Source organism: Salvelinus fontinalis, chromosome 35 (genome assembly GCF_029448725.1).
Source record: "Salvelinus fontinalis isolate EN_2023a chromosome 35, ASM2944872v1, whole genome shotgun sequence".
Taxonomy (NCBI): Eukaryota; Metazoa; Chordata; class Actinopteri; order Salmoniformes; family Salmonidae; genus Salvelinus; species Salvelinus fontinalis.
In genome coordinates, this window is record NC_074699.1 from 551,456 (window position 1) to 578,955 (window position 27,500).

The window sequence follows — 27,500 nt, forward strand, 5'->3', positions numbered from 1 at the left end:
ACCTTTAGAATCCCTCATTCTGTCAAACCTTTAGAATCCCTCATTCTGTCAAACCTTTAGAATCCCTCATTCTGTCAAACCTTTAGAATCCCTCATTCTGTCAAACCTTTAGAATCCCTCATTCTGTCAAACCTTTAGAATCCCTCATTCTGTCAAACCTTTAGAATCCCTCATTCTGTCAAACCTTTAGAATCCCTCATTCTGTCAAACATTTAGAATCCCTCATTCAGTCAAACAGCTACTTCTGAAAAGTAATCTGTACTTCCACGTCGGTTCCCCGTGTACGCTACAGGCTACATCCTGTAGCAGACTGAATCCACAATCTGGTGGTTTGAAGTTCAGGATAGCTGTCTAACTCATGACCTAGAAAACAAGCTATCTCCTTTTCCCATCTAACATATGAGAACACTTCGGGAAAAAGGATCGCCGACTTCAGGATTTTCCCAGGGGTCTGTCTGTTCACATGCTGAATAGAAAAACATTGAGGGATGGTTGGACGTATGTGCGACAAATCAACGCGTAATATTAGCTGTAAAAAGGCCCTGTGTAAGGACTCACTGTAGTTTTATCTCTAGATATGTAGTGGTGTAATAATGTGCTGTATTGTAGATATGTAGTGTAGTGTACTAGTACTCATTCATCTACCATTACTCAGACATGCTGCCCTACTCCACCATTACTCAGAGACATGCTGCCCTACACCACCATTACTCAGACATGCTGCCCTACACCACCATTACTCAGACATGCTGCCCTACACCACCATTACTCAGACATGCTGCCCTACTCCACCATTACTCAGACATGCTGCCCTACACCACCATTACTCAGACATGCTGCCCTACACCACCATTACTCAGACATGCTGCCCTACACCACCATTACTCAGAGACATGCTGCCCTACTCCACCATTACACAGAGACATGCTGCCCTACTCCACCATTACTCAGAGACATGCTGCCCTACTCCACCATTACTCAGAGACATGCTGCCCTACTCCACCATTACTCAGAGACATGCTGCCCTACTCCACCATTACTCAGAGACATGCTGCCCTACTCCACCATTACTCAGAGACATGCTGCCCTACTCCACCATTACTCAGAGACATGCTGCCCTACTCCACCATTACTCAGAGACATGCTGCCCTACTCCACCATTACTCAGAGACATGCTGCCCTACTCCACCATTACTCAGAGACATGCTGCCCTACTCCACCATTACTCAGAGACATGCTGCCCTACTCCACCATTACTCAGAGACATGCTGCCCTACTCCACCATTACTCAGAGACATGCTGCCCTACTCCACCATTACTCAGAGACATGCTGCCCTACACCACCATTACTCAGAGACATGCTGCCCTACACCACCATTACTCAGAGACATGCTGCCCTACACCACCATTACTCAGAGACATGCTGCCCTACACCACCATTACTCAGAGACATGCTGCCCTACTCCACCATTACTCAGAGACATGCTGCCCTACACCACCATTACTCAGAGACATGCTGCCCTACACCACCATTACTCAGAGACATGCTGCCCTACACCACCATTACTCAGAGACATGCTGCCCTACACCACCATTACTCAGAGACATGCTGCCCTACACCACCATTACTCAGAGACATGCTGCCCTACACCACCATTACTCAGAGACATGCTGCCCTACACCACCATTACTCAGAGACATGCTGCCCTACACCACCATTACTCAGAGACATGCTGCCCTACACCACCATTACTCAGAGACATGCTGCCCTACTCTACCATTACTCAGAGACATGCTGCCCTACACCACCATTACTCAGAGACATGCTGCCCTACACCACCATTACTCAGATACATGATTCCCTACACCACCATTACTCAGAGACATGATTCCCTACACCACCATTACTCAGAGACATGATTCCCTACACCACCATTACTCAGAGACATGCTGCCCTACTCCACCATTACTCAGAGACATGCTGCCCTACTCTACCATTACTCAGAGACATGCTGCCCTACTCTACCATTACTCAGACATGCTGCCCTTCTCCACCATTACTCAGACATGCTGCCCTTCTCCACCATTACTCAGACATGCTGCCCTTCTCCACCATTACTCAGACATGCTGCCCTACTCTACCATTACTCAGACATGCTGCCCTACTCTACCATTACTCAGACATGCTGCCCTTCTCCACCATTACTCAGACATGCTGCCCTTCTCCACCATTACTCAGACATGCTGCCCTTCTCCACCATTACTCAGACATGCTGCCCTTCTCCACCATTACTCAGACATGCTGCCCTTCTCCACCATTACTCAGACATGCTGCCCTACTCTACCATTACTCAGACATGCTGCCCTACTCTACCATTACTCAGACATGCTGCCCTACTCTACCATTACTCAGACATGCTGCCCTACTCTACCATTACTCAGACATGCTGCCCTACTCTACCATTACACAGACATGCTGCCCTACTCCACCATTACACAGACATGCTGCCCTACTCCACCATTACTCAGACATGCTGCCCTACTCTACCATTACTCAGAGACATTTCCATAAAGGATTAGCTAGATAATGGAGCTGCTGACCTTAGACTCAGAGACAGATCACTGACACCTGAACCTGTGGTCATTGGTTTCACCAGGCTCACACACTGACACTCCAGTTTCTGCAGTTCTTTTCCATCCAAGTTGTGTGAATCTCTAAAGTTAACGCTATAAGGTGGAAGCTCCATCACTAAGGTAAAAATCTGTTCTGCCCCTGAGCAAGCCAGTTAACCCACTGATCCCCGGGCGCCGAAGACGTGGATGTCGATTAAGGCAGCTCCCCGCTCCTCTCATATTCAGAGGATCAGGGGTTCAGGGGTTAAATGCAGAAGACACATCTCAGTTGAATGCATTCAGTTGTACAACTGACTAGGTATCCCCTCTTCCCTTACACTGCTTGTACTTACCCAGACCCTTTACATCAACACACACTGAAGGGTTAGGGCCAAAGTGGAGGTGTCGGGAGTGAATGGGGTCTGACTGCTGGAGGGAACGTTGATACACAGCGAATGGGGTCTGACTGCTAGAGGGAACGTTGATACACAGTGAATGGGGTCTGACTGCTAGAGGGAACGTTGATACACAGCGAATGGGGTCTGACTGCTAGAGGGAACGTTGATACACAGTGAATGGGGTCTGACTGCTAGAGGGAACGTTGATATACAGTGAATGGGGTCTGACTGCTAGAGGGAACGTTGATACACAGTGAATGGGGTCTGACTGCTAGAGGGAACGTTGATACACAGTGAATGGGGTCTGACTGCTAGAGGGAACGTTGATACACAGTGAATGGGGTCTGACTGCTAGAGGGAACATTGATACACAGCGAATGGGGTCTGACTGCTAGAGGGAACGTTGATACACAGTGAATGGGGTCTGACTGCTAGAGGGAACGTTGATACACAGTGAATGGGGTCTGACTGCTAGAGGGAACGTTGATACACAGCGAATGGGGTCTGACTGCTAGAGGGAACGTTGATACACAGTGAATGGGGTCTGACTGCTAGAGGGAACGTTGATACACAGTGAATGGGGTCTGACTGCTAGAGGGAACGTTGATACACAGCGAATGGGGTCTGACTGGTAGAGGGAACGTTGATATACAGTGAATGGGGTGTGACTGCTAGAGGGAACGTTGATACACAGTGAATGGGGTCTGACTGTTAGAGGGAACGTTGATACACAGTGAATGGGGTCTGACTGCTAGAGGGAACGTTGATACACAGTGAATGGGGTCTGACTGCTAGAGGGAACGTTGATACACAGTGAATGGGGTCTTACTGGTAGAGGGAACGTTGATACACAGTGAATGGGGTCTGACTGCTAGAGGGAACGTTGATACACAGTGAATGGGGTCTGACTGCTAGAGGGAACGTTGATACACAGTGAATGGGGTCTGACTGCTAGAGGGAACGTTGATACACAGTGAATGGGGTCTGACTGCTAGAGGGAACGTTGATACACAGTGAATGGGGTCTGACTGCTAGAGGGAACGTTGATACACAGTGAATGGGGTCTGACTGCTAGAGGGAACGTTGATACACAGTGAATGGGGTCTGACTGCTAGAGGGAACGTTGATACACAGTGAATGGGGTCTGACTGCTAGAGGGAACGTTGATACACAGTGAATGGGGTCTGACTGCTAGAGGGAACGTTGATACACAGTGAATGGGGTCTGACTGCTAGAGGGAACGTTGATACACAGTGAATGGGGTCTGACTGCTAGAGGGAACGTTGATACACAGGGAATGGGGTCTGACTGCTAGAGGGAACGTTGATACACAGCGAATCTTAGTGGGTACAGTAAGTAAGAGGTGTTTACAGTAGTAGTACTCACCCAGGGGGACAGACACAGCCAGGGATGCACGGTTCATGAGCTGAACAGGTGAGGTTGAGCAGGTGGGATTCACAGGTGTGTTCACAGCCCAGTCCTCTACCCAGGCTGCTCCCATCTATAGCCTTCAGCCCCTCCAGCCCCTCAGTACAGTCCAGGTACATCTGACCCAGTGGACACTGTTGGTCTGGAACAGGAGATGGTACAGGTAGAAGGTATGTGTCATTGAGAGCACTTCAGAGACTACAGCATGGTTCAATATCATTCTCTTAAAGGTAACTTACCACTGGCAGGACTTTGGGAAACTAGCTTGCCATCTTGGCAAACCCTAAAACGAGAGAGAGGTGTGAGAGTTGTAAAATGGAAATAACTTAACATCATTAACTCAACACAAACAATAACATTGTTAAATCAACACAAACAACATCGTTAAATCAACACAAACAATAACATCGTTAAATCAACACAAACAATAACATCGTTAACTCAACAAAATAATGTGAATACTGGTCACATCCCAAATGGCGCCCTATTTCCTATATACTGCACTACTTTTGACCAGAGCCCTATGGTCCCTATATATCCCGACGGGCCCTATATATCCCGACGGGCCCTTTATATCCCTACGGGCCCTATATATCCCTACGGGCCCTATATTTTTAGAGTTTCAGAGAGTAGCAAAGATAATATCAAAGAGGGTATCAAAGAGTATCAGAGAGAGTATCAAAGATAATATCAGAGAGAGCATCAGAGAGAGCATCAGAGAGAGCATCAGAGAGAGCATCAGAGAGAGCATCAGAGAGAGCATCAGAGAGAGCATCAGAGAGAGCATCAGAGAGAGCATCAGAGAGAGCATCAGAGAGAGCATCAGAGAGAGCATCAGAGAGAGCATCAGAGAGAGCATCAGAGAGAGCATCAGAGAGAGCATCAGAGAGAGCTTCAGAGAGAGCTTCAGAGAGAGCATCAGAGAGAGCATCAGAGAGTATCAGAGAGTATCAGAGAGTATCAGAGAGTATCAGAGAGAGTATCAGAGAGAGTATCAGAGATAATATCAAAGAGAGTATCAGAGTATCAAAGATAATATCAAAGAGAGTATCAGAAAGAGTATCAAAGATAATATCAAAGAGAGTTTCTTTGTTGAACATCTTGTTTATTAGTTTGTTAAAGAGAGATGAAGAAGAGTGTCTTACTGTACACCTGCTGATGTCATGATCACATCGCCTGGAGCGTAGTCCGCCCCCAGGAAACTACAGGGACAGGAGCTCCTGTTGGGATCACACACACACACGCAACATACATACAGAAACATGCACACACACATGGATACACACACACACAGAGAAAACACACAAACATGTGAGGACACAGAAACACACCAGAAGTTGTAAGATAGAACTGTTTGGTGCTGTCAAGCTGAGCCTTTTATTTAGACTCCACATCTAACCTGAACTCACTCTGAGGGAAATAAATACTGGGGGGGGTTTTGTTGTTGATTGGAGATACATTGAAGATCTTATCAAAATGACATCACCTCGATAATCTGAGTTGAATCCTTTATATCCCAAATCTCTCCCTTCACCTAAAATGTCTGCAGAATCAATTGAGTGGTGCAGTTAAACCCTGTCAGGCAGAGGCTAAGAGCCTCTGTAACATATAGGCCATGGAAACACATCAGCCTCTGTGTTACACATCCTTTCTCACTGACTATCAGATATCTGTGTTGTCCACAGCTCGAGTGGGAATGAATGAGGGGGGTTTCACCGCAAATTCCTTGATGGAACTCTATCGCCAGGTAAGTAACAGCACAGCGCTAACTGTAGGATGTTAAAAAACCTGGCCACATTAAAAGGTGAATGAAGCCTCATGTCTTCCTGAGGGAAGAGTGTTTTTGAAATGAAAAGAGAGCACAGCTGTCAAGGTGTGCAGGGTCTCTGGGATGTCTACGGGAGAGATGGAAGACAGGACTTGGACCTTGAGCTGAAATACTAAATATCACTTTGTGGAGGATTCGTTTTTGGTGTGTTCTGCTACAAGCTCAAGTTCCCCATTTGCATTTCCAAGAAAACATGTTATTTTTAGAACTCTTAAAGCAGCCTGGGGGGTCATGTGACCAGAAGGACAACGCTGATTCATGTGTAGAGGAAGTGACAACATTGGACTTTCCTTTAGAACCCAATGATGATAATGGACTGAGTGTCACTTCCCTTTGTTCCAAACTAAATATAGACTCTGAATAAGTGTCACTTCCCTTTGTTCCAAACTAAATATAGACTCTGAATAAGTGTCCCTTCCCTTTGTTCCAAACTAAATATAGACTCTGAATAAGTGTCACTTCCCTTTGTTCCAAACTAAATATAGACTCTGAATAAGTGTCACTTCCCTTTGTTCCAAACTAAATATAGACTCTGAATAAGTGTCCCTTCCCTTTATTCCAAACTAAATATAGACTCTGAATAAGTGTCACTTCCCTTTGTTCCAAACTAAATATAGACTCTGAATAAGTGTCACTTCCCTTTGTTCCAAACTAAATATAGACTCTGAATAAGTGTCCCTTCCCTTTGTTCCAAACTAAATATAGACTATGAATAAGTGTCACTTCCCTTTGTTCCAAACTAAATATAGACTCTGAATAAGTGTCCCTTCCCTTTGTTCCAAACTAAATATAGACTCTGAATAAGTGTCCCTTCCCTTTGTTCCAAACTAAATATAGACTCTGAATAAGTGTCCCTTCCCTTTGTTCCAAACTAAATATAGACTATGAATAAGTGTCAGTTCCCTTTGTTCCAAACTAAATATAGACTCTGAATAAGTGTCACTTCCCTTTGTTCCAAACTAAATATAGACTCTGAATAAGTGTCACTACCCTTTGTTCCAAACTAAATATAGACTCTGAATTGTAAATGGGAACGTGTGCCACTCGGCCGCGCCCCTCCCAGTGCCAGTCTTACCTGGGCACACAGGTGTGTGTGTGTGTGCTGTAGAAGGTGCCGTGTGGACACACACAGCCCTCCTCACACTCCTCTCCACAGCGCTGCTGCATGGACAGGGCGGAGCAACGACGTTGGCACGACGACACACAGGTTCCGTACTCCATGGTATCTGGGCATGTCACCTCTACAAGGGGAAGGATATATACTGTCAGTCAATAATGTCACCTCTACAGGGGGAAGGATATATATACTGTCAGTCAATAACGTCACCTCTACAGGGGGAAGGATATATACTGTCAGTCAATAATGTCACCTCTACAGGGGGAAGGATATATATACTGTCAGTCAATAATGTCACCTCTACAGGGGGAAGGATATATATACTGTCAGTCAATAACGTCACCTCTACAGGGGGAAGGATATATATACTGTCAGTCAATAATGTCACCTCTACAGGGGGAAGGATATATATACTGTCAGTCAATAATGTCACCCCTACAGGGGGAAGGATATATACTGTCAGTCAATAATGTCACCTCTACAGGGGGAAGGATATATATACTGTCAGTCAATAATGTCACCTCTACAGGGGGAAGGATATATATACTGTCAGTCAATAATGTCACCTCTACAGGGGGAAGGATATATACTGTCAGTCAATAATGTCACCTCTACAGGGGGAAGGATATATATACTGTCAGTCAATAATGTCACCTCTACAGGGGGAAGGATATATATACTGTCAGTCAATAATGTCACCTCTACAGGAGGAAGGATATATATACTGTCAGTCAATAATGTCACCTCTACAGGGGGAAGGATATATATACTGTCAGTCAATAACGTCACCTCTACAGGGGGAAGGATATATATACTGTCAGTCAATAATGTCACCTCTACAGGGGGAAGGATATATACTGTCAGTCAATAATGTCACCTCTACAGGGGGAAGGATATATATACTGTCAGTCAATAATGTCACCTCTACAGGGGGAAGGATATATACTGTCAGTCAATAATGTCACCTCTACAGGGGGAAGGATATATATACTGTCAGTCAATAATGTCACCTCTACAGGGGGAAGGATATATATACTGTCAGTCAATAATGTCACCCCTACAGGGGGAAGGATATATATACTGTCAGTCAATAATGTCACCTCTACAGGGGGAAGGATATATATACTGTCAGTCAATAATGTCACCTCTACAGGGGGAAGGATATATACTGTCAGTCAATAATGTCACCTCTACAGGAGGAAGGATATATATACTGTCAGTCAATAATGTCACCTCTACAGGGGGAAGGATATATACTGTCAGTCAATAATGTCACCTCTACAGGGGGAAGGATATATATACTGTCAGTCAATAATGTCACCTCTACAGGGGGAAGGATATATATACTGTCAGTCAATAATGTCACCTCTACAGGGGGAAGGATATATATACTGTCAGTCAATAATGTCACCCCTACAGGGGGAAGGATATATATACTGTCAGTCAATAATGTCACCTCTACAGGAGGAAGGATATATACTGTCAGTCAATAATGTCACCTCTACAGGGGGAAGGATATATATACTGTCAGTCAATAATGTCACCTCTACAGGGGGAAGGATATATATACTGTCAGTCAATAATGTCACCTCTACAGGGGGAAGGATATATATACTGTCAGTCAATAATGTCACCTCTACAGGGGGAAGGATATATACTGTCAGTCAATAATGTCACCTCTACAGGGGGAAGGATATATATACTGTCAGTCAATAATGTCACCTCTACAGGGGGAAGGATATATATACTGTCAGTCAATAATGTCACCCCTACAGGGGGAAGGATATATATACTGTCAGTCAATAATGTCACCTCTACAGGGGGAAGGATATATATACTGTCAGTCAATAATGTCACCCCTACAGGGGGAAGGATATATATACTGTCAGTCAATAATGTCACCTCTACAGGGGGAAGGATATATACTGTCAGTCAATAATGTCACCTCTACAGGGGGAAGGATATATATACTGTCAGTCAATAATGTCACCCCTACAGGGGGAAGGATATATATACTGTCAGTCAATAATGTCACCTCTACAGGGGGAAGGATATATATACTGTCAGTCAATAATGTCACCTCTACAGGGGGAAGGATATATATACTGTCAGTCAATAATGTCACCTCTACAGGGGGAAGGATATATATACTGTCAGTCAATAATGTCACCTCTACAGGAGGAAGGATATATATACTGTCAGTCAATAATGTCACCTCTACAGGGGGAAGGATATATATACTGTCAGTCAATAATGTCACCTCTACAGGGGGAAGGATATATACTGTCAGTCAATAATGTCACCCCTACAGGGGGAAGGATATATATACTGTCAGTCAATAATGTCACCTCTACAGGGGGAAGGATATATATACTGTCAGTCAATAATGTCACCTCTACAGGGGGAAGGATATATATACTGTCAGTCAATAATGTCACCTCTACAGGGGGAAGGATATATATACTGTCAGTCAATAATGTCACCTCTACAGGAGGAAGGATATATACTGTCAGTCAATAATGTCACCCCTACAGGGGGAAGGATATATATACTGTCAGTCAATAATGTCACCCCTACAGGGGGACGGATATATACTGTCAGTCAATAATGTCACCTCTACAGGGGGAAGGATATATATACTGTCAGTCAATAATGTCACCTCTACAGGGGGAAGGATATATATACTGTCAGTCAATAATGTCACCTCTACAGGGGGAAGGATATATATACTGTCAGTCAATAATGTCACCTCTACAGGGGGAAGGATATATACTGTCAGTCAATAATGTCACCTCTACAGGGGGAAGGATATATATACTGTCAGTCAATAATGTCACCCCTACAGGGGGAAGGATATATATACTGTCAGTCAATAATGTCACCTCTACAGGGGGAAGGATATATATACTGTCAGTCAATAATGTCACCCCTACAGGGGGACGGATATATACTGTCAGTCAATAATGTCACCTCTACAGGGGGAAGGATATATATACTGTCAGTCAATAATGTCACCTCTACAGGGGGAAGGATATATATACTGTCAGTCAATAATGTCACCTCTACAGGGGGAAGGATATATATACTGTCAGTCAATAATGTCACCTCTACAGGGGGAAGGATATATATACTGTCAGTCAATATGCTCTTATCATTCAATTACCTTTTTAGTCAAAGAAATGGTGTACTTTCAGCAGATCTACAACTGTAAACGTTCAATGTCGAACATTTATTTCTGTACCAGTAGGTGCCACAAACCTTGTTTGTTTACATTTTTAGCATTGAACTTCCTGAATCCCAGTTCACATACTAGTACAGATTACACATGACTCCCTAAAACAGTCTGAATAATACTGTCCAAACATACAATACTTAAAGTCCCCCTAAAAGCAACTAACCAACAACCAACAGATTGAAAGTAAAATCCAGGGCCAGATCACAGTACTCACCACAGTCAGGTACGCTGGCTCTGAACTCTGTGATGACGGAGTACTTCCTGCACTGTCTAGCATAGTGGGCCAGGGAAGAGCAGAGGCAGGGCTGGCCACACTTACAGGTGTCTGCTTTACACTGTTGGTGAAAGGGCACCGGACTCAGGTACTCATGACACGCTGAGAACAACTCCTGGTTCAGGATGTCACACATCTCAGAGGCGTAGGATGCTATGGGGTTGAGGGGGGAGAGGGGGATGGGAGGAGGGGAGAGGGGGAGAGGGGGAGTGAAAGAGAGAGAAAGAAAGAGAGACAGAGAGAAAAAGAAAGAGAGACAGAGAGAGAAAGAAAGAGACAGAGAGAGAAAGAGCGAGAGAGAAAGATCGAGCGAGAGAAAGAAAGAGACAGAAAGAAAGAGAAAGAGCGAGAAAGAGCGAGAGAGAAAGAGAAAGAGCGAGTCAGAGAGAACAAGCGAGAGAGAGAGAGGGAGACAGAGAGAGGGATACAGAGAGAGAGAAAGAGCGAGAGCGAGAGCGAGAGAGGGAGAGAGAGAGAGCATCTCTGTTTAAGTTGTGTTGCAGTGAGGGTTCTAAAACACATAAGGAAAATATTTCTTGAAAGGCATTTGATCAACTCTGAGTTTGCATCTGATGACGTGTTTCTATTTGACATTGACGTAGGAGAACTAATGGTTCAGAAGGACACGTACCTGTTTGCTGATGCGTGTCACATGGGTCAAGCTGGGGAACACTCTGGCTGGGGACACAGGCAGAGGATACCCTCCAGGCGTTGCCAAACAGGTGAGGGGTGCTCTCTATCATACCAGATGGAGACCTGGGGGAGGGCAGGGGAGGAGGGCAGGGGAGGAGGGCAGGGGAGGAGGGCAGGGGAGGAGGGCAGGGGAGGAGGGCAGGGGAGGAGGGCAGGGGAGGAGGGCAGGGGAGGGGAGGAGGGGGATTGTCACAACATCAGAGATGGACTACCTCAGTGTTTCAGAAGGAACCCACAACCCATTCTTGCATGCACACTACCCGGTTTGGTTCTGGTGGCAGAGGATTTTCAGATCTGGACTGCAGGGGAGGAAGGATGTACTCATTCACTAAACAACAGTTCTGTGATTCAGTTATATTGTTGTGATCCAAAACATCTACCAGTTACAGTACATTTCAAACATTCTATTAAACCCTCAGACATGGCTGTGAAGTTACAGTACATTTCAAACATTACATTAAACCCTCAGACATGGCTGTGAAGTTACAGTACATTTCAAACATTCTATTAAACCCTCAGACATGGCTGTGAAGTTACAGTACATTTCAAACATTCTATTAAACCCTCAGACATGGCTGTGAAGTTACAGTACATTTCAAACATTACATTAAACCCTCAGACGTGGCTGTGAAGCTACATTCTATTAAACCCTCAGACATGGCTGTGAAGTTACAGTACATTTCAAACATTACATTAAACCCTCAGACGTGGCTGTGAAGCTACATTATATTAAACCCTCAGACATGGCTGTGAAGTTACAGTACATTTCAAACATTACATTAAACCCTCAGACATGGCTGTGAAGTTACAGTACATTTCAAACATTCCATTAAACCCTCAGACATGGCTGTGAAGTTACAGTACATTTCAAACATTCTATTAAACCCTCAGACATGGCTGTGAAGTTACAGTACATTTCAAACATTACATTAAACCCTCAGACATGGCTGTGAAGTTACAGTACATTTCAAACATTCCGTTAAACCCTCAGACATGGCGGGCCACATCCATCCATTTCACTTGAGTGTTCACCTGTTAACAGTGAAGGAGGAAATTAGAGGTAACATTTCATCAGGCAGAGACTGGTCAGGCTGGTCAGCCACCATTTACATTACAGAGAGGAGATGTAGATAAGAGAGAGAGAAAGAAGAGAGAGGGGAGAGGAGAGTAGAGCTGAGCGGAGAGGGAGAGCTGTTCCCGCCATCTCCCTCCCTGCACCTCCCTCTCCCTGCCCTAGCCAGCTCCTGAAACGGGAGTATCCTTTCCCAGAGTGCCACAGCTGGGCCGTGCCAGCCAGAGAGAGCAACAGAGAGCCACACGGAGGGCTGAAGGTCAAGGGTCAGACAGACACACTTACAGAGAGAGAGAGAGAATGAATGCAAAAATCTAAGAAATAAATTGAGAAACCTGTCCAACCAAAAACATAGAGACCCGGAAAACCTGAGTCTACGCCTTCACTATGGTGAATCACTAAAACAATACAGAAATACACTACGGAAAAAGGAACAGCATGTCAGAAATCAGCTCAATGTAATTGAAGAATCCATAGACTAACCAATTCTGGGAAAATTGGAAAACACTAAACAAACAACAACAAGAAGAATTATCTATCCAAAATGGAGATGTATGGGTAAACCACTTCTCCAATCTTTTTGGCTCTATAACAAAGAATAAAGAGCAAAAACATATACATGATCAAATACAAATACTAGAATCAACTATTAAAAACTACCAGAACCCACTGGATTCTCCAATTACCTTGAATGAGTTACAGGACAAAATAAAAACCCTCCAACCCAAAAAGGCCTGTGGTGTTGATGGTATCCTTAATGAAATGATCAAATATACAGACAACAAGTTCCAATTGGCTATACTAAAACTCTTTAACATCGTCCTTAGCTCTGGCATCTTCCCCAATATTTGGAACCAAGGACTGATCACCCCAATCCACAAAAGTGGAGACAAATTTGACCCCAATAACTACCGTGGAATATGCGTCAACAGTAACCTTGGTAAAATACTCTGCATTATCATTAACAGCAGACTCGTACATTTCCTCAATGAACACAATGTACTGAGCAAATGTCAAATTGGCTTTTTACCAAATTACCGTACAACAGACCATGTATTCACCCTACACACCCTAATTGACAACCAAACAAACCAAAACAAAGGCAAAGTCTTCTCATGCTTTGTTGATTTCAAAAAAGCCTTCGACTCAATTTGGCATGAGGGTCTGCTATACAAATTGATGGAAAGTGGTGTTGGGGGTAAAACATACGACATTATAAAATCCATGTATACAAACAACAAGTGTGCGGTTAAAATTGGCAAAAAACACACATTTCTTCACACAGGGTCGTGGGGTGAGACAGGGATGCAGCTTAAGCCCCACCCTCTTCAACATATATATCAACGAATTGGCGCGGGCACTAGAACAGTCTGCAGCACCCGGTCTCACCCTACTAGAATCCGAAGTCAAATGTCTACTGTTTGCTGATGATCTGGTGCTTCTGTCACCAACCAAGGAGGGCCTACAGCAGCACCTAGATCTTCTGCACAGATTCTGTCAGACCTGGGCCCCGACAGTAAATCTCAGTAAGACCAAAATAATGGTGTTCCAAAAAAGGTCCAGTCACCAGGACCACAAATTCCATCTAGACACCGTTGCCCTAGAGCACACAAAAAACTATACATACCTCGGCCTAAACATCAGCACCACAGGTAACTTCCACAAAGCTGTGAACGATCTGAGAGACAAGGCAAGAAGGGCATTCTATGCCATCAAAAGGAACATAAATTTCAACATACCAATTAGGATCTGGCTAAAAATACTTGAATCAGTCATAGAGCCCATTGCCCTTTATGGTTGTGAGGTCTGGGGTCCGCTCACCAACCAAGATTTCACAAAATGGGGTTAACACCAAATTGAGACTCTGCATGTAGAATTCTGCAAAAATATCCTCCGTGTACAACGCAGAACACCAAATAATGCATGCAGAGCAGAATTAGGCCGATACCCACTAATTATCAAAATCCAGAAAAGAGCCGTTAAATTCTACAACCACCTAAAAGGAAGCGATTCCCAAACCTTCCATAACAAAGCCATCACCTACAGAGAGATGAACCTGGAGAAGAGTCCCCTAAGCAAGCTGGTCCTAGGGCTCTGTTCACAAACACAAACACACCCCACAGAGCCCCAGGACAACAGCACAATTAGACCCAACCAAATCATGAGAAAACAAAAAGATAATTACTTGACACATTGGAAAGAATTAACAAAAAAACAGAGCAAACTAGAATGCTATTTGGCCCTAAACAGAGAGTACACAGTGGCAGAATACCTGACCACTGTGACTGACGCAAAATTAAGGAAAGCTTTGACTGTGTACAGACTCGGTGAGCATAGCCTTGCTATTGAGAAAGGCCGCCATAGGCACTGCTATGTGCACATGTAACCGATGTGAAATGGCTAGCTAGTTAGCGGTGGTGTATGTGTAACCGATGTGAAATGGCTAGCTAGTTAGCGGTGGTGTATGTGTAACCGATGTGAAATGGCTAGCTAGTTAGCGGTGGTGTATGTGTAACCGATGTGAAATGCTAGCTAGTTAGCGGTGGTGTATGTGTAACCGATGTGAAATGGCTAGCTAGTTAGCGGTGGTGTATATGTAACCGATGTGAAATGGCTAGCTAGTTAGCGGTGGTGTATATGTAACCGATGTGAAATGGCTAGCTAGTTAGCGGTGGTGTATATGTAACCGATGTGAAATGGCTAGCTAGTTAGCGGTGGTGTATATGTAACCGATGTGAAATGGCTAGCTAGTTAGCGGTGGTGTATATGTAACCGATGTGAAATGGCTAGCTAGTTAGCGGTGGTGTATATGTAACCGATGTGAAATGGCTAGCTAGTTAGCGGTGGTGTATATGTAACCGATGTGAAATGGCTAGCTAGTTAGCGGTGGTGTATATGTAACCGATGTGAAATGGCTAGCTAGTTAGCGGTGGTGTATATGTAACCGATGTGAAATGGCTAGCTAGTTAGCGGTGGTGTATATGTAACCGATGTGAAATGGCTAGCTAGTTAGCGGTGGTGCGCGCTAACAGCGTTTCAATCGGTGACGTCACTCGCTTTGAGACCTTGAAGTAGTGGTTCCCCTTGCACTGCAAGGGCCGCGGCTTTTGTGGAGCGATGGGTAACGATGCTTTGAGGGTGGCTGTTGTCGATGTGTGCAGAGGGTCCCAGGTAGGGGCGAGGAGAGGGACGAGGAGAGGGGCGAGGGGAGGGGCAGAAGCAATGCTGTTACACACACTGCCCACAAAATGAGGTGGAAACTGAGCTGCACTTCCTGACCTCCTGCCCAATGAATGACCATATTAGAGACACATACAGTATTTCCCTCAGATTACACAGATCCACAAATAATTTGAAAACAAACCTGATTTTGATAAACTCCCATATCTACTGGGTGAAATACCAGTGTGACATCACAGCAGCAAGATTTGTGACCTGTTGCCACAAGAAAAGGGCAACCAGTGAAAAACAAACACCATTGTAAATACAACCCATATTTATGCTTATTTATTTTCCCTTTTGTACTTTAACCCTTTGTACATTGTTACAACACTGTATATATTTAATATGACACTCGTAATGTCTTTGTTTTGAAACTTCTGTATGTGTAATGTTTACTGTTAATTCGTTTTGTTTGTTTCACTTTTGTGTATTGTCTACCTCATTTGCTTTGGCAATGTTAACACGTTTCCCATGCCAATAAAGCCCCTTGAATTGAATTGAGAGACGGAGAGAGAGAGAGAGAGAGAGAGACCGAGAGAGAGAGAGAGAGAGAGACGGAGAGAGAGAGGACAAGGAAGAAGTATGGGATTGGAGTATCTGAAAACGTTACAAGCCATCAAATCCATGCTTCTTCAATCCAGACACACTTACAGGAAGTCGTCCTGGATGTTTCCGTTGAAGGTTCCACAGAGCCCCACCGTGTCGTCCTTCCACAGGTCATCCACCAGCAGGTAGAGACGGAACTCCCTCCAGCTGTACTGCAGATGCAGACCCAGAGCAGTACGCACCTGCAGGAACATGGACGACAGCTCCTGGATGTGGAACACCTCTGGGGAAAGAACAGGGCTGTGATTAAGGGGGGGAGCAGGCTAAAGTGCAAAGTCTCCGCGGGTCTAGAGACGTCTCCGCGGGTCTAGAGACGTCTCCGCGGGTCTAGAGACGTCTCCGCGGGTCTAGAGACGTCTCCGCGGGTCTAGAGACGTCTCCGCGGGTCTAGAGACGTCTCCGCGGGTCTAGAGACGTCTCCGCGGGTCTAGAGACGTCTCCGCGGGTCTAGAGACGTCTCCGCGGGTCTAGAGACGTCTCCGCGGGTCTAGAGACGTCTCCGCGGGTCTAGAGACGTCTCCGCGGGTCTAGAGACGTCTCCGCGGGTCTAGAGACGTCTCCGCGGGTCTAGAGACGTCTCCCCGGGTCTAGAGACGTCTCCCCGGGTCTAGAGACGTCTCCCCGGGTCTAGAGACGTCTCCCCGGGTCTAGAGACGTCTCCCCGGGTCTAGAGACGTCTCCCCGGGTCTAGAGACGTCTCCCCGGGTCTAGAGACGTCTCCCCGGGTCTAGAGACGTCTCCCCGGGTCTAGAGACGTCTCCCCGGGTCTAGAGACGTCTCCCCGGGTCTAGAGACGTCTCCCCGGGTCTAGAGACGTCTCCCCTGGTCTAGAGACGTCTCCCCTGGTCTAGAGACGTCTCCCCTGGTCTAGAGACGTCTCCCCTGGTCTAGAGACGTCTCCCCTGGTCTAGAGACGTCTCCCCTGGTCTAGAGAAGTCTCCCCTGGTCTAGAGAAGTCTCTCCTGGTCTAGAGAAGTCTCTCCTGGTCTAGAGAAGTCTCTCCTGGTCTAGAGGCTCTGATTAAAACAGAGTAGAATATAAAAACATGAAATATAAGTATGATTTATGCTTGTATGTTTTCGCTTTATTTATCCAGTTTGATTGTAATAATGGTACGTGTTTTGACTGTAAACACTTAATAAATGTACACATGGATGGAAACAGACTAAATGAGGTCATGTGATTCCTGAACCGTTCCACATACTTCTACACAAAGCACACATAAAACAGTTTACTGCTGTTACCATAGAGACCATGGGAATGAAAACACTAACAACCACGAGAACAAAAACACAGAAGAAATCCATTTTGTAACACAACACAGTGGCCCTGTGTGTTTACAGTGAGTCCAGTCTGTTTACTGATAAGAGTCCTGTCTAGAGACAGCAACTGTCATTCAATACAGTTCAATACAGCTCACTCAGACCCTGTCCGTAGTTCTGAAAGAACATAGATCTGGACAGACAATGTCGAGGCATGATATTGATATGAGGTTGAAAAGAAGATCCAGCACACTGGTGATCTTGATGCTCCACGAGACAGAGAGAAACAGAAAGAGAGAGAGAAACAGAAAGAGAGAGAGAAACAGAAAGAGAGAGAGAAACAGAAAGAGAGAGAAACAGAGAAAGAGAGAAAGAAACAGAGAAAGAGAAACAGAAAGAGAGAGAAACAGAAAGAGAGAGAAAGAGTTTTAAATCATCTTTATTGGGTCTGGGAGCCCACCACACAATAAATACTCATACAAAACCACAGTTACACATCAATTAAAAACACAACTCCAACTCCTCCTACACAGTAGAGATCAGAAACATACTACCTGTCTAACCTTCCAACCCTACTACAGTAGAGATCAGATACATACAACCTGTCTAACCTTCCAACCCTACTACAGTAGAGATCAGATACATACAACCTGTCTAACCTTCCAACCCTACTACAGTAGAGATCAGATACATACAACCTGTCTAACCTTCCAACCCTACTACAGTACAGATCAGATACATACAACCTGTCTAACCTTCCAACCCTACTACAGTAGTGATCAGATACAACCTGTCTAACCTTCCAACCCTACTACAGTAGAGATCAGATACAACCTGTCTAACCTTCCAACCCTACTACAGTAGAGATCAGATACAACCTGTCTAACCTTCCAACCCTACTACAGTAGTGATCAGATACATATAACCTGTCTAACCTTCCAACCCTACTACAGTAGAGATCAGATACAACCTGCCTAACCTTCCAACCCTACTACAGTAGTGATCAGAAACATACTACCTGTCTAACCGTCCAACCCTACTACAGTAGAGATCAGATACATACAACCTGTCTAACCTTCCAACCCTACTACAGTAGAGATCAGATACATACAACCTGTCTAACCTTCCAACCCTACTACAGTAGTGATCAGATACATATAACCTGTCTAACCTTCCAACCCTACTACAGTAGAGATCAGATACAACCTGCCTAACCTTCCAACCCTACTACAGTAGTGATCAGATACATATAACCTGTCTAACCTTCCAACCCTACTACAGTAGAGATCAGATACATACAACCTGTCTAACCTTCCAACCCTACTACAGTAGTGATCAGATACAACCTGTCTAACCTTCCAACCCTACTACAGTAGAGATCAGATACAACCTGTCTAACCTTCCAACCCTACTACAGTAGAGATCAGATACATACAACCTGTCTAACCTTCCAACCCTACTACAGTAGAGATCAGATACATACAACCTGTCTAACCTTCCAACCCTACTACAGTAGAGATCAGATACAACCTGTCTAACCTTCCAACCCTACTACAGTAGAGATCAGATACAACCTGTCTAACCTTCCAACCCTACTACAGTAGTGATCAGATACATATAACCTGTCTAACCTTCCAACCCTACTACAGTAGTGATCAGATACATATAACCTGTCTAACCTTCCAACCCTACTACAGTAGAGATCAGATACATACAACCTGTCTAACCTTGCTGCACTGACACAACCTTCATTAACTTTCAGCCAGGTGTACGGCCTAACTGTTGCCTTCCTTACTCTCCACACATCAGAAAGCTCAAACTCAGTTAATAGACCAGACAGGCAAGTGGCTGACCGCAGGTGAGGTTCTTCAGGAGTGCTATCAACAGTAAAATCCACTGTACAGTTCCAGTCCCCCCCCCCCCTAAAACCACACACCCCTCTTGGTCACACTGTCTTCAGGTTTCCTTTATTTGATCAAACACAACAAGACGCTCTGTACCCTCATTAGGAGCCTAAACATTCAAATACATTTTTTTTTTTAAACATAACATCCACCTTGACCAACAAAACCCAACCCTTTACAATGTCTGTTGTCCACTACTATCCCATGTCCACTACTACTATTATTATTGCTGTTGGTCCCACCATTTATTTATATATAAATATATTCACAATCTCTGTTGTAGATACCACAGTCACCCCTGAACCTGAGGAAAAGAAGATGGCCACCCCAGCACTGAAATTAGTACCATGACTGAGTATATGCTGCCCCTCCCACCACATTCCCCAGTCAACCTCATTTCCTCAACACTACGTGTCTCCTGTAGGAAAACTACATTAAACCTTTTCTGTTTTATTACTTCTAATACCCAAGCCCTCTTATTCCTGTCCCTTCCCCCATTAATATTGAGAGAGCCCACCCTTAGTACCTCCATATAGAAAAGAGAAAGGAAAAGCAGAAGATACCGAGAAACCACAGAGGAAAAAGACACCTTATGAAGCATGATCATCATCATTATTTAAACTTTCTCTTATTAACCTGACCACGTTTCCCACCACCTTTTGCTGCTGAAACAGCAGTAACAAATTTCCTCAAGCGAAACCGCTTCTTCTCACTCAACTGGTCTAACCCCACCCCTCCTGTGCCCCAGTACTCGCACTGGGCATCTCCTCACCAGTCTGAGGAACTGGCTCTTCAGACCCATCCTTACCTTCTACAACAATATTTCTCTGCTGCATAACATTTCCCTCTAATACAAGTTGCAAACCCGTGCCCTCAACACGGATAACTTGTTCCTCAGCAACAGGTGCTTGTGGCTGCTCAACCACTGTCGGCCCACCTCTGTAAACATGACAAAAACAAACTTGTCATTAAGCCTTACAATTTACAATATTAAAACAATTATCAAATTGGTGTTTAAAAAATAAGTAACAGCCGGAAGATTATCGAGAGGGTCCAATTCCCCATTTCAGGCCCATCCGTTACGAGGACCACCTGCGCCCCTCCCTCTGCCTTCTCCCTTTTCGGGCAAGAATGTCGCTTATGGCCAACATCCCCACACTCAAAACACCGTTGACTACCCGTACTAGCATAAGCCATATACAGTCTATTGTCATACTTGACTTTAAAAGATATCTCTAAAGTCTGCTCTGGTCAGTCCAAAAACATAAACACCTGTCGCCGAAACGACGACCTGTTTCAACGCCGGGTGTTTGCAACCCAACGGGACAACCTTAATTGAACTTGCAAACTTCCCAAAGCGCAATAACTCGCGCTCCAATAGTTCATTGGGAATAAACGGCGGTACATTTGAAATCGTTAGCCTTGTTGACGGAGAAAAAAGCGGCGTAACTTGAATAAACATTCCTTTAAGAAGTACGCCTTGCTCAACCATACGACCAACAAGACCGCTCTTCTTTAAGAAAGACCACCACCGCTTTATTCATCCGTGATGCATAAGCAACATTCTCATATCCTACCTTCTCTCCTACGGCGACCAGAAACTCCTCCACCGTGACAGTAGCTTCAGTAACACACCTACAGCCGTGCCGAAATGACAGGGACGGCATCCCCATTCGGGCTGCTATCCTCGACAAAATCAGGGTAATTTCGATACGAAAAAAACAAAATACTTAATTCTACCACACAAAAATTGTTATAATAATCTTAATCACGCACAGAAGAAAACAAAGAATGCCACCAAGAAAGAGAAAACCGAAAGAAAGTTCTGAATATCTAACTCTACAAAACACACGCACTCCCTCGATCATCCAATTCCCAGCATGCACCAAACACTCCCAGCATTCAGAGAGTTAGAGAGAGAGAAACATTACAAATCCTTGAATTAGCAGTCAAAGACTATCAGAATCCTGTGGATGCACCAATTACAGAAGAAGAATTATTGGAAAAACTATGCAATCTCCAACCCAAAAAGGCCTGTGGTGCTGATGGTATTTTAAATGAAATGATCAAATATACAGACCACAAATTCAAATTGGCTATACTCAAACTCTTCAACATTATCCTCACTGCAGGTATTTTCCCCGATATTTGGAACCAGGGATTGATCACACCAATCTATAAAAATGGAGACAAATTTGACCCAAATAATTACAGAGGAATTTGCGTTAACAGCAACTTGGGGGAAATTCTCTGCAGTATTATAAATAGCAGACTACATCATTTCCTTGACGAACACAACGTCCTGAGCAGAAGCCAGATTGGATTTCTAAAAAATTATCGTACAACAGACCACATTTACACTCTCCACACTCTAATTGATAAACAAGTTAACCAAAACAAAGGCAAAATTGAAATTCCAATTAGAATCTGGCTAAAAAGAATTCAATCAGTTATAGAACCAATTGCTCTATATGGCAGTGAAGTATGGGGTCCACTCTCTAATAATGAATTTACTAAATGGGACAAACATCCAACTGAAATATTGCATGCAGAGTTTTGCAAGACTGTATTGCAAGTACAAAGAAAAACTCCAAATAACGCATGTAGGGCAGAATTGGGCCAATACCCCCTCCTCATTCGAATAGAAAAAAGAGCCATCAAATTTTACAACCATCTAAAAACAAGTGACCCCAAAACATTCCATCACACAGCTCTACAATGTCAAGAGATGAAACCAGAGAAGAGTCCCCTCAGCCAGCTGGTTCTGAGGCTTAGTTCACCAACCCAAACCAACCCCATAGAGCCTCGGGACAGCCCTCAGAAAACCTGGCCCAACCAAATCATCACAAAACAAAAAGAAAAATATATCACCTATTGGAAAGACACCACAAAAACATCTGAGTAAACTTCAATGCTATTTGGCTCTAAACAGACAGTACATGGTGGCAGACTATCTCTCTCTCTCGCTCTCCTAAGACCTAAGAGCATATTTCTTTCCCAAAATTTTAATTCAATACAAAGAATTGGAAACTATAAAAGATGAAGAAAAAATCAAATATTTATTGGGTGAAAAGTAGAAAATGTGCAGTCTTGGCAGCCAAATATGTGTCCTCCTGCCACAGCCTGAGGGACAGCCAGAGAAAAGTGCAAAGTAATGTTTTGTTTTGTCTTTCATACCAGGGGCCTGTTGCACAAAAGTAGAATTAAGACATCCGGGATAAATGACTCAGCTGAGCTCAATGAAGCCAAAACATGTGCGTCCAGGCTTAATTGGTTGCACAAAGACCAAGCCAGGATGAGCAGACACGGATTCATTAAGCCAGGTGAAACCAATCCTGGATAGGTGCGCGCTCACGGCTCACTCAAATAGACCCCGCCACAGATCACAGATTAACTGATTTACCATGGCAACTAGAGCCGCGTACTTTTCCCCGTCGGAAGCACAAATCCTCATGGAGGCATACGAGGAGGTAAAAGATATAATTAAGAAGAAAGGCAACACCGCCACAGTGATAAAGCAAAGAGAAAAAGCGTGGCAAAGTATTGCAGACCGCCTGAATGCGTAAGTAGTGCACAATTACACAGTCACCGCTCCGCTGAAACATCACAATTACAATTCAAATATTTAATTCACATCTCCAAAAATGCAGTTGTACTGTAATTATGAAACGGTTACATTTTTAATTGAAATGCACTGCAGATATGAGTGAAATTGTGTAAAGTAACTCCATCACACTGTATAAAGCTATGATACATTTTTTGATATTTTTACTGAAAACAAGACAAAAATACCAAGTAATTTTTTGCAGTGTGACTCCATTAAATGTGTGTGTGTGTGTGTGTGTGTGTGTGTGTAGATTAAACATGAACGGGCCAAAATGGACATGGCAGCAGGTCAAAATCAAATACAAGAACATTCTGCAGAATGGTATGGTCCCTGACTAATATTTAACAAAGCACAAGCATATATTGTACCCAGAAGGTGCCTGCTCACACATTGTCTGTACTGTTTTAGCAGTGAAAAAGAATACCCACAGACAAGGCACGGGTGGTGGGTCACCAAAGGCTGACCTTACCCCAGCAGAGGACATGGCCTTGGAGCTAAATAAAGGCAGGCCCGTCTTAGAGGGGATCCCTGGGGGGAAAGAGACGAGCATAGGTTCCTCCCAAGATGCCACCCGCTTCATTCAAGGTATGTCCTTCCATCTCTACATGGGATACAACCACATTCATATTGAATCAATTTGGACTGTCTGACTTTGGTTTACCTATTGCCTTGCAGTGTCTGGCAGCACTGTGTTCCTGTTAGAGCCACCAGCACAAGCACCAGACGATGCTGATCCAGTGAGTACTCCATCAAAGGCATACTGTAGGCCTGGCATGTCTTGTCTACTAGCTTCAATATGAATCCGATTAAATGTGATAGGGTGAAGGCCCCAGTGCAGCAGCAACAGCACATGATGGAGACGATGATGAGGAGGAGACCATCTCTCTGGATTCCAGAAGGCATGAGGTATCATGTTAAGACTGTGAAAGTACTAATTACTCTACAATGGTGAGGAGTCCTCATCAAAATCAAAAAATCTAATTTCTTTTACAGGACCCAGATGCTATACAGTGGGAAAACCAGCCTGGCAACATAGTGCGTATTAATAAAAGGACACCACATCCTGCAAATTCCAGCTGCGCTAATTGTATTGTGTTCACAGAGCTCACAAGCTATCAGAAAGTTGTATGGCAACCACCTCCGGCGCCAAATAGAACTGGCAGACATAGACATTCAGTACAAGAAGAAAAAGATGGAAAATCTTGCACTGGAGTCCGAAATAAAAAAGAGGACAATTAGGAAACTGGACCTTGAAATAAAAAAACTTGAGGGAGGTGAGATATGCCTTCAATGTACACTGTATGCTAACTGTAACACAAATGTATTAATCATTATTTTTCTTTCCTCCCCCAGCTCCAAGAAGATGACACAGCTCAAAATAAAAATTAGGTATATTCTCGTAAAGTCAAGTGAGCCATGACATATGAGCTCTTATTGTGAGCACACAGGACGGTGGCATCTTTCTAAGGTTTTTTTTATTTTCCCAGCAATCAGTACAACCAAGTCATCGTTATAAGGCATCGCCCTCTTTTGCCCACCCCCCCAGCACCAGGTGTGGCCACTAGCCTATATGAAGGCCCAAAATTGTGTGCTCCTTTCTGCTCTGACAATGGCATGCCCATTCGTGCGAGATGTGGTGGATGAAGAAGCACTTGTGCTGAGAGCCTTCAGGCGAGAAAGGGTCTTCAGGGACCGGTTGGACCCACTGGCCTTCCCCGATGACCATCTATATGAAAGATACAGGTTTTCTGCAGATGGCATCAGGTATCTATGCAGACTACTGGGTCCCAGGATTAAGCACCGCACTGCACGGAGCCATGCACTGAGTGTGGAGCAAATGGTTTGTGTGGCCTTGCGCTTTTTTGCTAGTGGAGCCTTCCTGTACTCAGTGGGGGATGCTGAACAAGGCCACAATTTGCCGCACAATAAGGAGTGTGTGTCTGGCTTTCAAAGCATTAGCAGATGTCTTCATCTCCTTCCCTGGCCACAGAAGACTCTGTGACATCAAAGAGGAGTTCTATAGGATTGCAGGTAAGAGGATCTACAAATTACAGGACAACTGTTAACACATAGTAGGATACTCATTACTTTGTGACAGGTTTCCCCAATGTCATTGGTGCAGTGGACTGCACACACATAAGGATAAAAGCCCCCTCAGGTGCCCATGAGGCCGATTTTGTGAATAGGAAATCCTTTCACAGCATTAATGTTCAGGTGAACATAACTTTTTGATATTGTCCATTGACGAACACTCTGCATTGCCAGTGATGTGCATTGATTGGTGTAATATTCCTCATCTTATGATTTCAGATGGTCTGCAATGCTGACTGTGTGATCAGCAATGTTGTGGCAAAATGGCCTGGCTCAGTCCATGACTCCAGAATCTTTCGGGCCTCTGAAATCTATCAGTGCCTATCACAAGGTAAGCCACACAACCCCTATTTATAACCATCATGGCTGTGTCAAGAATATCACTGTGTTTATGAGGTAGTAATGATGAGATTTTGTGTTGACAGGTGAATTCTCTGGTGTGTTGCTGGGAGACAGGGGGTATGGCTGCCAGCCTTTTCTCCTGACACCTTTCACAGACCCCCAGGAAGCACAGCAGGCCTACAACCATGCCCATGCCAGGACCAGGGCCAGAGTTGAAATGACCTTTGGCCTCCTGAAGGCACGCTTTCACTGTCTTCACAAATTAAGGGTCAGCCCTGTTAGGGCATGTGATATTACTGTGGCTTGTGCTGTCCTCCACAATGTGGCCTGCCTGAGGAAGGAGAGGGCCCCCAGAGTGCCACCAGCCATGGACTGGGACAATCCGGCAATCTTCCCTGATGACGACAGTGGTCGGCTGCTGAGGGACCAATATGTGTTGAATTATTTTAGTTAGTATGTGTGCTTTCAATTTTGGTTAAATATGTCCTGCGGTGGCAGAGGAATTTGGTTTTTTTTGGGTTCGTTTTTTTACGAATTTGGCCTCTTATGATGTTTGTGCGGTATACTGTGTGTAATACAAGGCTGCAGGGAGGCTACTGCATCCATTCATTTGTCTGTTCAGTTGATGTGTGGATTTGTCCTGCATTTATTTTAGTGTGCAGACATGCAGGGTGTGTTATATACAGACCTTTGAATGTGTATGTATCATTTTGTATAATATGCTTGGATTCTGTGCTTTCCATCTTGTAGAGTCACTGTGACTTCAGTTTCGAAAGGAGCTGATGGTTTACCTGCTTTGTTTTGTCCTTATTCAATAAAGGAACATAATGTTACACATTGTGTTTTTATATTCATATGGAATGTGTATTTGTTTATATGACAGAGTACTAGGGCCACACTGAAGAAAAAGGATAAAGTCATAAATTTATGAGGCTGGTTCTTTCTGCAGAAAAGCTACATATTGTTTTGATACTTATGACAATGTGATACTTAATATTCTGGCACATCAGCATGTCTTTGTTTATGAAACCATACTGAAGTACAATTTCACAAAATGCCCCACATCTGTCATTTTAACAACTGTCCTCCTTTAAAACAACTGGTTACAATATTATTACTTGTGTTTTTTTCCCCTCTGTGGCCCTAATATTCTATCATTTTATATATAGCCTTATAGTCTATGGGAAACTGTAAATTATCTAATGATAGCAACATCATCTAAAAATTATTTTTTATCCAAAATCATTGAAATTAATGATCACAAACGTTTAAATAATGACAGTGGGTCTAGTTATATGTGATAACAATGTGTAGTGAGCAGTGAAATAACTATTGGTTTCCATTTGTGGTGACTGCTGACTGACATTAGGGATGAGATTAAATAGATCCTGGAATTTAGCCTGGTCTGGAGCAGGCTAGCTCCACAGAATAAATCTCCATGGTAATTTATACCATAACATATCCTCCTGCCCCCTATCCATCTTTAGTGCAACCGGATTACGGATCAATTGAGCCAGGATCACCAAGATATCCTGGCTTAATCCCTTATCCTAGTTTTGTGCAACAGGCCCCAGGTCATATGTCTTCTCAAGTCATATTGACACTGGTCTACTACCATTGCTTTAATGTATTGTTGTTCTGATTAATATTGTTGTTGTAGTTGTTGTTAATGGTAATCCCATGTCCACTACTACTACTATTATTGCTGTTGGTCCCACCATTTATTTATATATAAATATATATATATTCTGTATATATATACATATATATTTGATTTGTATTTTTCGATATGTATACTTTGACAATGT

General features: G+C 44.0%; 2 protein-coding genes and 1 long non-coding RNA gene across 3 annotated transcripts in view; 2 read left to right on the plus strand and 1 right to left on the minus strand.

Annotated features, from left to right (window-relative positions):
- Positions 1-27,500, minus strand: part of LOC129834102 (otogelin-like) — a 176,003-nt gene that overhangs the window by 64,685 nt on the left and 83,818 nt on the right. Inside the window, exons 16-22 of the mRNA XM_055898860.1 lie at positions 16,532-16,709; positions 11,525-11,649; positions 10,834-11,046; positions 7,343-7,508; positions 5,585-5,659; positions 4,679-4,722; positions 4,398-4,581 (exon numbers count right to left, since the gene is read on the minus strand). Of these exons, the coding sequence (XP_055754835.1) occupies positions 4,398-4,581; positions 4,679-4,722; positions 5,585-5,659; positions 7,343-7,508; positions 10,834-11,046; positions 11,525-11,649; positions 16,532-16,709 (985 nt within the window). The remainder of the gene's footprint in view (positions 1-4,397; positions 4,582-4,678; positions 4,723-5,584; positions 5,660-7,342; positions 7,509-10,833; positions 11,047-11,524; positions 11,650-16,531; positions 16,710-27,500) is intronic.
- On the plus strand, positions 22,824-24,162 carry LOC129834160 (uncharacterized). The gene is made up of 4 exons (XR_008756217.1): positions 22,824-23,580; positions 23,668-23,844; positions 23,935-23,996; positions 24,079-24,162. It is a non-coding gene; the product is annotated as an uncharacterized LOC129834160 (long non-coding RNA).
- On the plus strand, positions 24,344-26,525 carry LOC129834159 (putative nuclease HARBI1). The gene is made up of 5 exons (XM_055898896.1): positions 24,344-24,533; positions 24,613-24,648; positions 24,747-25,290; positions 25,570-25,681; positions 25,776-26,525. The coding sequence occupies exons 3-5, from the start codon at positions 25,222-25,224 to the stop codon at positions 26,144-26,146; spliced, it is 552 nt and encodes a 183-aa protein (XP_055754871.1). The 5' UTR covers positions 24,344-24,533; positions 24,613-24,648; positions 24,747-25,221; the 3' UTR covers positions 26,147-26,525.

What these genes read in the sequence shown, in the direction of transcription:
- LOC129834159 (XM_055898896.1), top strand. Translation starts at nt 25,222, where the DNA reads ATGTCTTCATCTCCTTCCCTGGCCACAGAAGACTCTGTGACATCAAAG. An exon ending in GGAGTTCTATAGGATTGCAG is followed by an intron (nt 25,291 to 25,569) that starts GTAAGAGGATCT and finishes TTATGATTTCAG; the next exon opens with ATGGTCTGCAATGCTGACTG. An exon ending in CTATCAGTGCCTATCACAAG is followed by an intron (nt 25,682 to 25,775) that starts GTAAGCCACACA and finishes TTGTGTTGACAG; the next exon opens with GTGAATTCTCTGGTGTGTTG.